Here is a 16604-nt window from a genome sequence, read left to right on the forward strand (position 1 = left end):
TAGCTTTATTTTCACTTGTTAAGGAAATGACCCCAAGTGTCTCCTCTAAACATTTGCTCTGGGTAGGCAGAAGGGTTGGAAGCCATTGGTGCTTGCTGCTGGCTCAGTCACATGTAAAGTTGTCCTGGCTGACATTAAAATTGTGCTGTGTTCTGAAACCCATTTTTCTTAGTGTTCATGTATTTTTCCTGGGTGTGTCTTGAGTGCTCTTTGTTGTTTTCCTTTGGATTTCCAGGGAGTGCAGACTGTGAAGCTTGCTGCTGTTTGGAATAAGCCAGTGGCCAAAAAAAAAAAAAAAAAAAAGGAAAATATCAAAGTGTGTTAGTACCTTTGCAGGCACTGCAGTGGCATTGCATGAGACTCTGTGGAGCATGATTCAAACTAGACTTCAAAATGGGCTTTTGACTCTAGCCTGCTATTACGGTTCAATCAATAGCTTTTGATATTGCCCTGTTGCAGAACACTCAAGATAGATTTTACTGTTTGGAAAAACTCCGCTCGTTCTTGATAGTTCATGTGCTGGTTTTTTTTAAACTTTAAAGTGTCATGCTCAGGGAGAAAGTGCTAATTTTGCTGACTTCAATCAAATGTATTTGGTACATGATACTGGCCAGATTGCTAATTCAGAGAAAGTACCCAGGCAGCTCTAGTGTCAGCTCTGTGCACTGTCAGGACACCGCCTCTTAACTCTGCTCTAGCAAGTACTATTGATTCCATTACTAAATTGAATCCTGCTTACTTAATGCCATTTCATTTCACTGGAGAGGGGAGAGAAGTAATTACAAGTCACAAGCCAGACACCAGGTTTTCTGAGCTAGTGTGTCCTCCTTATTCATTATTATTAAATGCACATAGCACCAGCAAATGTGCTAGACAATTTAAAGAAGTATGACGCAAAGGGGACGATAAGAAGCTAACCACTCTGGTAATGTGAAAGGGTCAATGAGAATCAGCCTCAGAAGAAGACTTTACCCAGTCATCTCTGGCAAAAGCCCTTAGCCCCACCAACCACTGCAGTGTGGAAACTCCGAGTTCCCTCTGCCCCCGTCTGGCTGGCAGAAAATGGGTGAAGGGTGGGGGGCTTCACAAGCTGCATTTTAACAGGGAAAGAGCTGCCTGTGGATCACAAGCCACAGTTTGGCCACCCCTGTTATATGTAGCCTTGCTTTGTCTTTTATCTTTTTATCTCTTTAATCTGTCCAGATTTTTATACTGCATCAAGGGATCTGGAGTGCTTTATAACAATAGATCTAGCTTAAAGAATGATCTGCCAAATAAAATTGTCAATAACTATTTTGTTAATGGCTTCAGTATAATTTCTTTAAAAGTTTTATTTAGAAACGTAGCAAACTTTCACAAACATCAAGAATTTTCGCAAACATGTTTTGCTTTTGAAAAACAAGCCATTTTTCAGCAATGCGCTTATCTGAATTTTTTCATTGAGAGGAATTTACTCTCTAATTAAAGTCAGAGCCAAACAGTGAAACAGTGCAAGTTTATATCAGCTGAGGATCTAGCCCGTGGTCTCTGAATCTTAGACCCAGTCTACACTAGGGGTGTGTCTAGACTACATGCCTCCTTCGACGGAGGCATGTAGATTAGCCAGATCGGAAGAGGGAAATGAAGCCGCGATTAAAATAATCGCGGCTTCATTTAAATTTAAATGGCTGCCCCGATCTGCCGATCAGCTGTTTGTCGGCAGATCGGGGGAGTCTGGACGCGATGCCCCGACAAAGAAGCCTTTCTTCATCGACACAGGTAAGCCTGGTTTCACGAGGCTTACCTGTGTCGATGAAGAAAGGCTTCTTTGTCGGGGCATCGCGTCCAGACTCCCCCGATCTGCCGACAAACAGCTGATCGGCAGATCGGGGCAGCCATTTAAATTTAAATGAAGCCGCGATTATTTTAATCGCGGCTTCATTTCCCTCTTCCGATCTGGCTAATCTACATGCCTCCGTCGAAGGAGGCATGTAGTCTAGACACACCCTCTGTGATTATTTCAAATTTACTAAGTTTGACTTCTGGGCACCTAATTTTGCAAATGTGAAAGTCTGTGTCCTCACTATGGGGAAGAATTGAATGTAGTCCAAAGTAGCGTGTACATATGAACAGAATCTGATGTGGGCTCAGGGCACTCTGGGGATTTGTGGGAGGCCAATTAGTTTGAATTAGCAGCACCGGCATGTCTACACTAACATTATGTTGGACTTACAAATTCGGGAATAGCGTTATTCCCCATGAAAAGCAGGACTACACAGTTTGAATTCTGCAGCCCCTTTTTCCGGAATAATGGACTTGGTAGTGTGGACGCATTCCTTAGATAATCGACCTTGGGGGGCTAATTTTGGACTACGGTCCTAGTGTAGACCAGGCCATAATTACCATGAAGGGAAGAAGACCATGGTGACAAATGTTTATGGTTTTATTATTGACATCTTTACATTAATACTGCTGTTTTGTGCTGAGAAAACAGTCTGTTACACATAATGTAACTGTTATATATAACATAGAAATGCAGTCTAAGTAAATTACAACAAGGAGCTACAAAAAATTTCATAGGATAGAAAGTCACCCAACATTGCGACTGTGCTTGCAACAAATCATTCCCCCCACTTCTGAGTTAATGCTGCAGAAATATGTGCACTGTAAACCATGGTTATTTACATGTACCTTAGAACAGTTAATAACAGAGGTGCTAAAATCAGTCTAAAAAGTTCTAGAATGTCACTATATACTGTACAGTCCTCAAAAATAATTTATTATACTGTTTCTAAAAAAAGGTACTAGTCTTGTTTTTTTGTTTGTCTGGAATGCACAACATGTGCAATTTTTTTCTAACAGTCTAAAAATTTGAGAACTGAATTGCAGGTCACAATCACAGGGACGAAGTGGTAGAATCTAGGACTTCCCTTCCATTGCAGACTGTTGGAACGTACACACTAGCAGATGCTGGAAGAGAATGGAGAAAAAGCCCTTCATTAGCCACCTAGGAAAAAAAAAAACACTGGGGGACCTGATTCTAATTTACATTCAGGTCACTTTACATCTCTCTGGAAGTGTAAAGGAGCCATAAAGTGGATATGACTCTAATTTATTCAGTGTGTTATGAAGTAGCCCCAGTGTAAATAAAAATCAGGTCCTTGGATTATTCATGTATCTTATTTTAGGGGCTGATTCAGCGAAGTGTTAAATGCTCTCCAACCTCACTAATTTCAATGAGAGAGAAGGTGCTCTGGACCTTATGGGAGTAATGCATTAGCTTGCATTTCCTTTAACCAGTCCATCTTTGCATCAGGGAATGCATGTCAACCTGCCTTTGAATGTAAGGAAAATGGGTTGTTCTATATGTGGGAAGGAATAGGGATAATCTTTTGTTCTTAACAATTGCATGAGTTTGCCAACACATTTACCACCTGTTGGATAACATTCTAGCCTGGATCCCACTGACTTGCATGAATGCAAGATCAGGATCTCAGTATGTAAAATGTATCTGAATCTGGCCCTTTGACCTGGACACCTCTTCTCCCACTAAAAAGTACTTCTTTTGACAAGTCGTTCCATTGGCTATAGTGGAGTCACTCTTGGCATAAGGTAAACTCCACGTGAAGATGGGTGTCAGAATTGGCCCTAAATGCTTCTGTGTTTTGGCAATGGGATAGAGGGTTATCTTGTAAAAGCCCAAGAGATTTTGCTTTTAGAGCAGTCATGTCCATCCCAGTTACAATTATCCATTGGATATCAAGAATGTGTTAGCATTTAATTTCTCTGACGTCCCAGTTCACAAGAAGGCAAAGCTGTGTTTGCCAAGATACATTAGGTTAACAATAACAGTGACCCAGAGAAACCTGATGCCTTGATCAAAGCATTTAAAGGAAAAACACACATCAAGCATTGACTTTAAACTTGATCATCCAGTGTAAAACACAATTAATGTTGCTGACAAAGGCATGTTTAGTCATCCAGAACTGATGATGGACACTCTTAGTTTCAGATCAATTCAGTAAAGATGGGGCCTTTTTAAATGCGGACAAAACAGCACTTCACTAAATCTTTATTAAATCAAATTATACGCTCTAGCAAACGAAAGGCAGGAGGGTCCTCTGGTTAGGATGTAGTTTAGGGCTTTGAATACATGGATTTAATTCCCTGTTCTGCTGCGGATTTCCTGCTTCACCTTGAGCACCTCATTTAGTCACAGTCTCTACCTTAGTAGCAATTCTGTAAAATGGGAGACAAGCACATTGACCTATCCCACAGAAGTGTTGTGACAAGAAATGCTTTAAAGATTATGAGAAGATCAGATGCTACAGTAATTGGGGGCCATATAAGTGTGTCTCTGCAAGAGACAGATAAATGTGGAATAGGGCAAAGAACAAGATACCGTGCTTCTAAACTCAGCTGTTGGACATTTATAATACGCACATCTCCTTTAGAACTGGGAGCAAAGCTGATCGTAAGTGCTGTTAATATCTGCTCCACTGCGCTGTCACGTTAGTTTTTATAGCAGCAACCAACTGGGTTCCTACATTATCATGAAAGTGGCTGGCTACGTCTAGGCTGGCATGATTTTCCAGAAATGCTTTTAACGGAAAAGTTTTCCGTTAAAAGCATTTTCAGAAAAGAGTGTCTAGATTGGCACGAACGCTTTTCCGCAAAAGCACTTTTTGCGGAAAAGCGTCCGTGGCCAATCTAGACGCGCTTTTGCGCAAAAAAGCCCCGATCGACATTTTCGCGATCGGGGCTTTTTTGCGCAAAACAAATCTCAGCTGTCTACACTGGCCCTTTTGTGCTCCTAACGGGATCAGCATAGTATTTCTGCAAAAAGCACTGATTTCTTACAGTAGGAAGTCAGTGCTTTTGCGGAAATTCAAGCGGCCAGTGTAGACAGCTGGCAAGTTTTTCTGAAAAGCGGCTGATTTTCCGGAAAAACTGGCCAGTCTAGACACAGCCTATCTGTATTAAGTACCATGTTTAGAATACCTCAGGATACCCCTGGTATCCTGTTTTGTTTCATGGTGCTTGTTTCACTTCCTTTCTCCTTGCGGACCACCGGCTCAGCATCCATTCGCTTTGACAGTATTTGGAGTTACTGCCTTGTGTGATAGAACAGTCTGCCTCTTTAAAAACCAGTAGTGCTTAGTGGTGAGCCCATCGCTGACACGTGGTGTGTCCCTTTAAGATTTTGGAAGGTCTGATCTGTGTACAAGGGTTGAAGAGATATTGACAATGACAATAATGGGATAGATACCTAAGCACCCCTTTTTCTTAGTAATCCTTCTTCTCTAAGGCCCTGAAACCAGGAACTTGCACAGACAGCCAGGCAAGTCTCACCTCTCCTCCAGCCAACTGTGGAGAAGCTGGGAGAGGAGGTCTTTGTAAATACTGCCTTGTCTCCCCAGGCGGGACACACACCATCAGGAGAAGTCTGGCCTACTGATCTGCTGAAGGGTAACTGAGGAAAAAGAGGCCAGCGAAGGAGACATGGGGCTAGGGCCCTCCAGCTGACTCAATTGCAGCCCAGGGGGAGAGCTGGGGGTTCCTGTTTTGAGGCAGTGACCATCTGAGGCATGGCATGCTAGGAGGACATCGCCTGAAAAGGGCTGAGAGATGACCAGGACTCATGTGGACCCAGAGACGAGTGACTTTGGGTGACTAACAAAATGAGTCACACTCTGTAGAGTGACTTAATAAGCCATCCCTCACAAAAGGAGCACATGCTTTGAAACCACCTACGTCTGAGTAATTGACTGAGAGAACTTGAAGAGCACTTCCTGCAGGGCCAAGAGGGGCTACTCAGGGGAGTGCTGGAGGGCAGCGCCCTGTGATATCATGTCACATCAAACCTCCCTGCATTGTTTTTTGCTTGCTTCCTTCATGTGGTGTATTCTGGGGTCTGTGTTCTCCTTGATTTCCTTTGCCACAGCACTATAGATACTCCTGCCTGCTGCTTATGTACAGTGTTTTTTGGGTCAGCAAGGAGAAGATAGTTTGTGTAAGTGTTTTTGACCCCACTGGGATCTCAAAGCTCCTAACGGACACAGAAATGAGTGTTGTGAAATGAATTTCTGAAGGACGCTCTTTCTCTCCATAGTTGGGGCTCTGTACACATCAAGAGAAAAAAGTAGTGTAGGACTGGCACCCACGAAAGAACAATGGGAGCGGCTAAGTGCTGAATAGTGAAAAAGCTAGCAGATTTATTTAGGTCTCAAATAAGAGCTGAGTCCTTTTGAACAACTGCCCTGTAGCAATCTTGCCCAATGCTGGAAGAAAGGAGTCTGCAGCAAAGAGTCTCTTAACCTCTGTATCTTGCTTTTCCCATGTATAAAATGAGAATAGGAATACTTTGTGGAGCTGTTCTGAGGAGGAAAGACGTAGAGCGCTGTGCAAATGATGTATACATATATATGTAACAATTCTAATATTTGTACAAGCTCTTTTATTTTTGCTAAATCGATGTCCTTTTCCTCTGGCGTCCAAGAACTGGTTGCCAGCAGCTAAGTCAATTTCATATTTGTGAGTGTGAATATCTAAATCTACATAGGCATGCATCCTTAGCTTTGCTCCCTCTCTCTACATACATAACTAGAAAGGCCACTGATTGTTCTGATGAAGCAATGACTAAGCACGGACAGGCCACTGGTTGGCTGTTGAGATCTTTCAGGGTTTGCAAAGTCACATGGAGACGTTAGGAGATATTTGCTCTGTATTGTTTGCAGTATTTCATATTGCAAACTCCATTTGAAATATAGTGGAGATGCAGGCCTGCTGATGGGGGACGAGGGAAAAATAGGGGCAATTGCCCTGGGGCCTGGTGATTCAAAAAGGCCTGGAGTTCATAGTCACCACTGCTGCTACCACAGGAGCAGAGGTGGCAGGAGCCTGGACCTAGTAAGGGAGCTCAGCAAGGTTGTTGGCCCCTGATTATATTTTTTTCAACTATCTTTCTTTCCCCTTAGATGGACATGCCATTGGAGCAGAGGAATATCATCCCACTAGGGATGAACAGGTGCTTAGGAGCTCTACAATGGAGGCACCTTGGCTGCAGCAGCATGAGAAGTAAATAAAGGGTGGATATGCAGTTCTGGGGGGTACAGGAAGAGGCACTTGCTTTCCATACATATTCCAGATTGCAGAGGAGAAAGGCAGCTGCTGTTCCTTGCTGCATGGCTTCTACCACAGTCTCAAGATAGCCAGCCTTTCTGTTCTTCCAAACAGTGCTTCAACTCTTCTTGTCGCTTTGCATCTCAGGCTATGTCTGGGCCGGAGGTGTCCTGGAAAAACTCTGCCGCGTCTAGGGAATGCATCCACTTTTTCAGAACAGTTTCTCAAAAAGTGGGTGCATTCTTTTGGCATCCCTGTATTCCTCTCGGAGGGAGGAATAAGGGCTGTTCCGAAAGAGGATGTTTTCCTTAAATTTGGCCCCGTGTATATAGGCCAAATTTCAGAAAAGCCTCTTCTGAAAAAAAGCGGAACTCCCTCTCCCTACAGACTAGATGTAGCCTCGGAGGAGGCCTGTGATGGTAGGTTGCCCTAGTCCTTTCTGTCCTGAATAATGAAGAGTCCCACTTGGTCCTTTTAAGGGCACCAACCTAAGAACAGCTCACATACAGTCCTCTTTTGGGGGGAAAACACAGCAAACAACTACACAGAGAGAAAGAAGACCAAATGATGGGGTGGATCAGTTGAATAGCTGAGAGAAGAATATCCATTTGGGTGGACTTATGCAGTGCCTGGAACTCACCAGCCAGGTGTGAAAGGCATGCACGGAATGCAAGCACTTTCCCTTCACTCCCTGATAGTCTGGGGAACGGGATGAAAAGCAAGCTGCATCCCAGAGCGCATGGCTGCTGCCCCTTACCCTCCCAAAATGGCACCCTTGTGTCTGAAGCCAGGTCTACACTTACCCTAAGATCGATGCTCTGGAGATCCATCTTCCGGGGTTTGATTTAGTGGGTCTAGTAATGACTAGAGATGTTAAAAAATGGTTTAAAAAAGTAACCTTGTAACTGTTAAAAATCTACAGTTACACATGCTGTGGGCTCTACTGTATAAAGCTTATACTGGAGAGTCCACAGTACAGCCAGCTCCCTGGGAGCGGGACTGACAGCTGGAGCTTGTGCGCACTGGCAAATAGTTTAACCATAATGGAAAATGATAAGCTGATGCTTATTGGTTAACCCCATTTAAACAGATAAACTCTTACATCCCTAGTAAAGACCTGCTAAATTGACTGCTGATTGTGCCCCCATCCACCTTGAGGGTTACAAGGACTATGGGAAGTTGACACAAGAGTTTCTCCCATCAACCTCCCACAATGGAGCCACCACAGAAATTCAACTATGCTATTCTCGTTGCTGGAGTTATGTTTCTTAAGTCGACTTTTTCCCTCAGTGTAGACCTGTCCTTACACACAAGTTATTAGACTCCATTTCTAGAGCAGCAAATGGCCTCCTAGAGAAGTTATGTTGCCCATCTATTGTCACCCAGCAAGTGAGTGGCAGAGGTGGGAGTAGAACTGAGCAGTTCCAGTGCCCAGTCTCTTAGACTAGGAGCAGGACAGAGCCCCTGGTTGTGAGCAGGAGTTGCATCCATCTAAGCTTCCAGATGACTACATTGAAAGAAAAACATGCAGCTGGATGAATAATATTGATCAGACATATGTTAAGCTATTTGTGACTGATGCAAAGCGCCATCAAGACTGATAAGAAAACAAGCTGTCAGCCCAGGATGGATGGGGCATTTCTAGGGGGTCATTCTTTAAAAGATGTCAGAGGCTTATTGAATTTCTCTTGGTGTCCTCATGCTTTAATACAGCTCTGGAGAGAATCATCCCAGTGATGAATTGGATGTGGACTGAAGCAGAATTTGAGCAGACACAGAAAAGACCATGACACTGGCTAGGATCAATTTAGATGACAAGTGATTGGCATTTTATGAACGAATGTTGTGCAGTTCAAAGAAAAATAAATGTCTACAAATAATCCATTCACCAAAAAATACTTACAGGTGAACGGAAAAATATATTTCTCTTTATGATGTGCAGAAATATCTCAATACTATTTGGGGTAGGGACCCTCACTGTTTTCTATTAGTTTATTTATTTATTTGTATTGGAAATATCAGGTCCTCACTTTTCTCTGAGAAATCCTGCCCAGGATGAGGGATGGAGGACCTGTACTGATGGCATAGAGCATTATGGGCCTGAAGACATGACAACTACTATGACTGGGGCTTTCCTAACTGAGTTGAATAAGTTGTGGCTCAAACCACATGTGACATCACTGTCCAGGTCCTTCCATGGTTTGCCTGCATCAAGGACTTTGGCAAAGGGCACACATGCTATTCTAGTTTTATCATAAACAGGAAAAGAAAACACCCCTTCTTTGGAGGTCATCTTTCCAATTCAGAAGGGAGCAAGAAAGAAATAAGAGTGACATTTTTGGTTTGATATTGCAGTTGACCTTTGGGACTAAAATATTTTAGAATGTGCGTTCCTTCATGTGGTTAGAGATGGTTCGGAAAATTCAGGATACTCTTTTCCAGTTGAGCACTGACAGGTCTTTGTGTTATATAAAGGTATAGTAAGCAGATGAGCTTCAGAAGCCCACATGAAAACGCCAGTCCCAGACACTGGCTATCGTTTATTCCACAACCTAAAAATAAATAAGGTGGCCATCACAAAACTGCAGTACTTAAAATCACTAATCCCTTCTGAAAACTTAGATCATATTATAAAGCCTAGTGTATGATGTTGCACCCCATAGTCTGTCTGGAAATGTGGTTATGAATATGCGTAAATGGAAGATGCTTTATGCAAAATGCATCTTGTAGCATAACAGATTTTAACTTTTCTAATGATTAATGTGTTTATTCCATTTGTGTGCATGTATCATTCCTATATTTGACATTTGAACTATGAAGTATAACTCTGTTTATTAATGTACTCTTGCTAAGATAGGATAGGACTTTGATAGGATAACGAGTCTTGTGGATAAGGGAGAAGCGGTGGATGTGGTATACTTAGACTTTAGTAAGGTGTTTGATACGGTCTCACATGATATTCTTATCAATAAACTAGGCAAATACAACTTAGATGGGGCTACTATAAAGTGGATACGTAACTGGCTGGATAACCATACTCAGAGAGTAGTTATTAATGGTTCACAATCCTGCTGGACAGATATAACAAGTGGGGTTCCGCAGGGGTCTGTTTTGGGACCGGCTCTGTTCAATATCTTCATCAACGATTTGATATTGGCATAGAAAGTACACTTATTAAGATTGCAGATGATACCAAGCTGGGAGGGGTTGTGATTGCTTTGGAGGATAGGGTCATAATTCAAAATGATCTGGACAAATTGGAGAAATGGTCTGAGGTAAACAGGATGAAGTTTAATAAAGACAAATGTAAAGCGCTCCACTTAGGAAGGAACAATCAGTTTCACACATAAAGAATGGGAAGTGACTGTCTAGAAAGGAGTACGGCAGAAAGGGATCTAGTGGACCACAAGCTGAATATGAGTCAACAGTGTGATGCTGTTGCAAAAAAAGCAAACATGATTCTGGGATGCATTAATAGGTGTGTTGTGAGCAAGACACAAGAAGTCATTCTTCTGTTCTACTCAAAGCTGGTTAGGCCTCAGTTGGAGTATTGTGTCCAGTTCTGGGCACCACATTTCAAGAAAGATGTGGAGAAATTGGAGAGGGTCCAAAGAAGAGCAACAAGAATGATTAAAGGTTGAGAGAACATAAACTATGAAGGAAGGCTGAAAGAACTGGGTTTGTTTAGTTTAGAAAAGAGAAGATTGAGGGGGGACATGAGAGCCATTTTCAGGTATCTAAAAGGGTGTCATAAGGAGAAGGGAGAAAACTTGTTCATTTTGGCCTCTGAGGATAGAACAAGAAGCAATGGGCTTAAACTGCAGCAAGGGAGGTTTAGGTTGGACATTAGGAAAAAGTTCCTAACTGTCAGGGAAGTCAAACACTGGAATAAATTGCCCAGGGAGGTGGTGGAATCTTCATCTCTGGAGATATTTAAGAGTAGGTTAGATAAATGTCTATCAGGGATGGTCCTGCCACGGTGGCAGGGGACTGGACTCGATGACCTCTCGCGGTCCCTTCCAGTCCTAGTATTCTATGATTCTATGATTAAGAGATGGCCATGAGTAGTGCTCAAGGAACTGAATGACCTGGTACTCAGGTCAATGAGCTGTAAATAGCCTTGTTTTTCTTATAAATCTGGACTATGGTTGGTTCTGCCAAGACACGAGGCCAGGTCATCTGATACTGGAATCCATTTTGGATGCTGCACCTTTCCAATGAAAGTGAAAAAAGTTTAAATGGAACATAAATTATTCACGCCTTTGGCAAAAGAGATATAAAAGAGGGAAACCAAATATTAAAGGCATCTGCCAGATGCTGGGAGACCCCCCCCTACTTACTACCTAAGATGTCTGCTGCAAACAGCTGGAACTGAACACGGAGAAGGATCAGGACCACATTGGAAGGTTCCTCAGTTGGTGAGAAAATATTATTAGAACTACTGTCGGGTATGAAATTACATGTAACAAGTTTCTTAGGGTATTAGGCTCAGCTGGCACGTTGTGTTTTATTTTGCATGGTAACTTTGATCTGTCTGTTGTTATTTGCAACCTCTTAAATCCTACTTGATAAAGTCACTTTTGTTTCTTAAATTCCCAATGTAAGTAATTGTTACCAGGGTGGGGAATAACAGCAGCTGTGCATATCTCTCATTCACTGATAAAGGAGGAGAACAATGTATGAGCTTGCTCTGTATAAACTTTATGCAGATTAAGATGGGGTTTTTTTCTGGGGTTCTGGTCCCTGTGGGGTGTTGCACATGGGTGCTGTGTGAAATCCCTTTGACTGAGCTTTCCCAGAGCTGAGCTCATTTCAGTGTTTGTTTTGCTCTGCTGTGGGCTGTGATTCCAATTCTGTGCCAGTGCTGGAGGAGATCAGGGATTCTGGCCCAGCATAACAGGGTAATGAGGCACCCCAAAGAGCAGGCAGGCAGGCAGGCTCAGTGGTTTATAAGCACATCAAGGGTGTGTCTACACTGCACTCAGAGCTTGAAACAAGCTATGCAATTTAAGCTATGCATATTGCGTAGCTTATTTCTAGTTAATTTCAAAATAGCTTATTTTGAAATCTGGCGCTGTCTACACAGCATTTATTTCAACATAAATCATTATTCCGAAACATCCCTTTCATGGAATGAGGTTTGCAGGGACATCGGAATAGCAAGCCTGTTATAGTTTGAAATAACGAGCACATTCAAAAGATGCGGAATAGCTCTTTCGGGATACCTCCGGTATCCTGAAATAGCGCTGCAGTGTAGACATAGCCCAAGTGACAGTCTCAAGGGGATCTTTGTGAGTGTCCCCATCACAGAGTGGCCAGTTCCTAGTTAATATCTTTACAACCTTCCACTTTTTCCTCTACAACTCTCCGTCCCCTCTGAGGTGGTGTGCTCCTTCAGTTAGTTTTCCAGGGCAGACAGTCTGTCTGCATTACTCTGTGAATGAGGTACCATTTGTTTGCATCCTTGACTAGTTAAGCTTGACAGGGTAAAAGCAAAAATAAAACTGACCTATTTTATCTTGTCGAAAACAGCATCAGATAAAATCCCAAATATGTGAATCTGTCTGGGAATAAGACACTGACATAGGAAAAGGGGATGAAATGTTCTTGCACCGATGTGTCAGTTGATATCCCAGGTTATGACACTTGTGAAGGGTAGGACTCAGACTGTATATACAGAGGCAACTTTTCTGAACTATAGCAGGATTAGCTGTAGTGGTTTGATTCAAAGGCTTTACATGACACCCAGGTAATAACATCCATTGAGAATGGACCAAGTCTTGCTGAAACATTGTTCTGACTCCAGGGCAACCAGCTCTGTCTTTTGTTATGAGCGAGACAGGAACTGTGCAGTTATGGGCCTGATCTGATCCTTCCTGTTCTCAGTGGGAGTCTTTTCATTGTCTCCCATGGGCTTTGGATCAGGCCAACTCTGAAGCTGTCAGCAGAACGTAGGTACAGGTTGAAATTCTCTAGTCTGGCACACTAAGGCCAGACCTGACCTGTGCTGAACCAGAGAATTTGTTGATCCATGGGAGGTCAATATTGTCAAGCAGCACTACCAGCACTTCCACTGTTTGCTGGGCTCTCAGAAGACATTTAGGGGTAAATTAGAGATAAATAACAGCACAGAACATGGAGAGCCAGGACTGGTGGCTGTGAACAAACTTTATGGGACTGCGGGAAACTTGGCCACACCCATGATAAGTGGACATCCAGCTAACTAAAATCGTGTTGGACCATGGACGTTGCTGGACCAGAGAGTGCTGGACTAGAATGGTTCAACCTGTACTGTGTGTAAGGGTTGTTTTGCTCTCACCAGACTTGAGTGATATTTTCGTGGGGGCTCTCAGCAGTCAATCCGACACACAGGGAAAAGCAAAAATGTCCTGCCAGTCTTAACGATTGTGGATTCTATTAAAAGGACAAACTCTATAGCTTTCCTTTCCCATACTTACCACACCTGGCATGCCATGAATAGGCCACAGATCCTTTACTTACACTGGGAGTAAGTGGTTCCTGTCCCACTGACACTGAACCTGTTGAGATGGAGTCTGTGAGTGACCACGTTCTTCTGTGGCTGGAAGAGGATGATGTGCACTTTGGGCGCGAACAAACAGCCCAGCACAACAAAGCCACTCAGACTAACAGAGATGCACATTGTCGTGGTCTGCACCTAGGAGAGAGTTATGGCAAAGTCAGTGCTGGGAAGAGAGGCAGAACGCATTACAAGCCAGTGTGGACAGGATATTCAGGATGGGAGCAACTTGCTATTGGCTGTTTATCATTTCTATAGAAAGTGACTGCGGCTTGCAGGTACTAATGAAACCCCTCTTTAAAAGAATCAGCTCTCCCAATGCTTTCTGCAGTTCAGAATAGCAGGTAGCACACCCTGTCTGGTGCAGTGACAGCAAACTGTAATGCACCTTGTTTCTACATTTCAGCATGTTAAACTCTGAGCTGCATAACACAGAAAGACAGAAATGCAAAATATGACAGAGGCCGTAACACAGCAATGGGAGGAAACATAGCTCAGTGTTGCATCCCCAGAGGCCTGCCCTGGGCAGTCTAGTGACCTGTTCCATGTCTGACTCCCATGCCCTGTGCTTCCCAATGATTTATCTAAGGCTTAGATCAGGGGTTTTCAACCTTTTTCTTTTTTCACAAACCACTGAAAATTGGTGGGGGCCTCGGTGGACCACTTACTGATTTTTCCAAGTGTTGTTTGTAGCATTATCTAACTATTGTAAAGTGCTTTGGATAAAAGTGTATATTTTTTAAAACCCTTAATTATAAATGTTTTTCTGTGCTACAGATAAAAGTGCCCAACTCCTATTTTACTATATCTTTCCTGCCACAACAGTCACTGAGCTGAGGATAGGAAGGGAGACTGTCTCTCCTCGGCAGCCACAGCTCTGCAGCTAGGGAAATTCATCTCTTTCTGCATGTCTACAATCCTGCATGCCTCAAATTCCCCCACCCCCTCTTCTCACCCTACTGCCCTCCACCTACCTCTTCTTCCCCCCACTGTCCCCTCCCACCTTCTTCTATGCCCCCCAAACCCACCACCTCACGTACGTGTGATGGTCCAGGAACCTAATTAGTGGAGCTACATCTGTAAGCCACTAATTAGGAGGACAGCCCTTCATTTTCTCATGTGCGGCCACCCAGGTGCTCACCTTAGATTAGGAAACTATCTGTGGACCACCTGAAGAGAGCTTGTGGACCAGTGGGGGCCCACAGACCCTGGCCTGAAAACCTCTGGCCTACATGGCACACTGCTGATCTGCATGTAAAGGGCTGCCTGCTTTAATGTACAAGTTACAAGGAAGCTAGTCAGACATGCTGCAACACTGCATCCTTGCCACATTCCTGGACAAAGCAGAGCACTTTCATAAAGACTGGGATCTACGTGTGGGCAAAAGGCTGGTTCTTTGGGACCAGACTAGGCCCTAGAAGATGGCTGTGCTATGCAGTGAGTCCACTCAAAGGTTGAGTCAAAGGCCTCAATCCTGCTAAGCAACCCTTGCATTCATGCAGAAGGCCACTGACTTCAGGGAGATTTGGAGCAAGCATAAGGGCCTACCAGGTCAGTTTGTGAGGCAGGGTCTTAAATCTGTATTAAAATAGGCACAGTTACTCTGTGCTGTGAAATCCCTTTGTGGGTGGACAGAAGCCTCTGGGGGCAGCAGCCAGTGTGCCCAAGCTTGTCTGGTATGCTAGGTGGGGGAAAGCACGGCCTTCCCCAACCACCAGACTGGTTCTGCCCACACTCTGCCCCAGAGTGCAGGCCTACTAGGGGTGCAGTGCTACTACCCCCGAAGTGCGCCCTCCCCCATCCTCTGGGGCAGCTGGAGCCACATGCCCTCCCTGTGCTTTGGTTGGGGAGGCTGGGGTCACGCTGCCCCTCCTCCCGGTGGGGAATCGGTGAGGCATCCTTGCTCCTGTGGGGGGGCGGGATGTTGGCAGAAGGGGTGGGGCTGAGGCTGGTGGCTTGCCTCCCCTAGCCCTACCTTCACCCACTGCCCATGTCAGTGCGGCTTTACTAGAGCCATCATGTACTCTTACCTATCTAATCGCACTCATCATCATGTTAACAGGCTGCCACTTCACTGCCCCAGTTTCAGTTTGGACTCTCTCCCTCAGAGCAGAGTCCTCAGTTGACTTACACTTTCTCAAACTCCATTATGGAATCTGGATTATGACACAGGTTAGGGTGAGTTCTGCATTCCTTTTCATTCATGCGAGTCCTACAAATTTACACTCCTCTGGGGCTCAGTTCTCAGAAATAAGCTTTGTAAGGGTATGTCTAGACTGCATCCCCCTGTCAGCAGAGGGATGCAGATTAGGCAGGTCAACATTGCAAATGAGGCAGGGATTTAAATATCCCTGCCTAATTTGCATAAAAATGGCCACCACGTTTTGTCTACTCAGCACTTTGTCGGCAAAAAGCAGCAGTCTAGGGGGGATCTGTTAAGAAAGAAAGCCTTTTCCCACAGATCCTTTATGCCTCCTGCAAGGAGGTGTACAGGATCTGTCGAAAAAGTCTTTCTTTCTCAGCAGATCCCCCTCTAGACTGCCACTTTTTGCCGACAAAGTACTGAGTTGGCAAAACACAGTGGCCATTTTTATGCAAATTAGGCACGGGATATTTAAATCCCTGCCTCATTTGCAATGTCAACCTGCCTAATCTGCATCCCTTTGTCAAGAGAGGGATGCATTCTAGACCTACCCTAAGGGAAAAACTAGAGTGGGGAATGGCCTTTGTCATTATCTGCAGTGTTGTTGCCATGGTGGTTCCCAAGACATTAGGGAGACAATATGGTGGGGGAAGGGGGTGGGGAAGGGGATTAGTATCTTTTTATTGGACCAATTTCTCTTGGTGAGAGAAACAAGTTTAGGAGCTCACACATAGCTCTTCGACAGGGCCTGTCTTTGGCTCCTTTTTCTCAATCCCGCTAAGGGACCCTGACCAGCAACCCTTTGTATCCATGCAGAGGATC

At 44.1% G+C, this 16604-nt stretch overlaps 1 protein-coding gene across 5 annotated transcripts in view; it reads right to left on the reverse strand.

The window, feature by feature from the left end:
- The window catches only part of GRM3 (glutamate metabotropic receptor 3), a 171080-nt gene continuing 154476 nt past the window's right edge, over positions 1-16604 (reverse strand). For 2 of the 5 annotated variants that reach the window (XM_025181676.2, XM_025181677.2), the window contains exons 5-6: positions 13603-13777; positions 2-260 (exon numbers count right to left, since the gene is read on the reverse strand). In XM_025181676.2, coding sequence (XP_025037461.2) covers positions 169-260; positions 13603-13777 — 267 coding nt within the window. In that variant the 3' untranslated portion in view covers positions 2-168. Of the gene's footprint in view, positions 261-2408; positions 2950-13559; positions 13778-16604 lie in introns of those variants that run through there. The other 3 variants (XM_075926200.1, XM_014570488.3, XM_075926193.1) reach the window with 3 other exon arrangements.

Source organism: Pelodiscus sinensis, chromosome 1, assembly GCF_049634645.1.
Source record: "Pelodiscus sinensis isolate JC-2024 chromosome 1, ASM4963464v1, whole genome shotgun sequence".
Classification (NCBI taxonomy): domain Eukaryota; kingdom Metazoa; phylum Chordata; order Testudines; family Trionychidae; genus Pelodiscus; species Pelodiscus sinensis.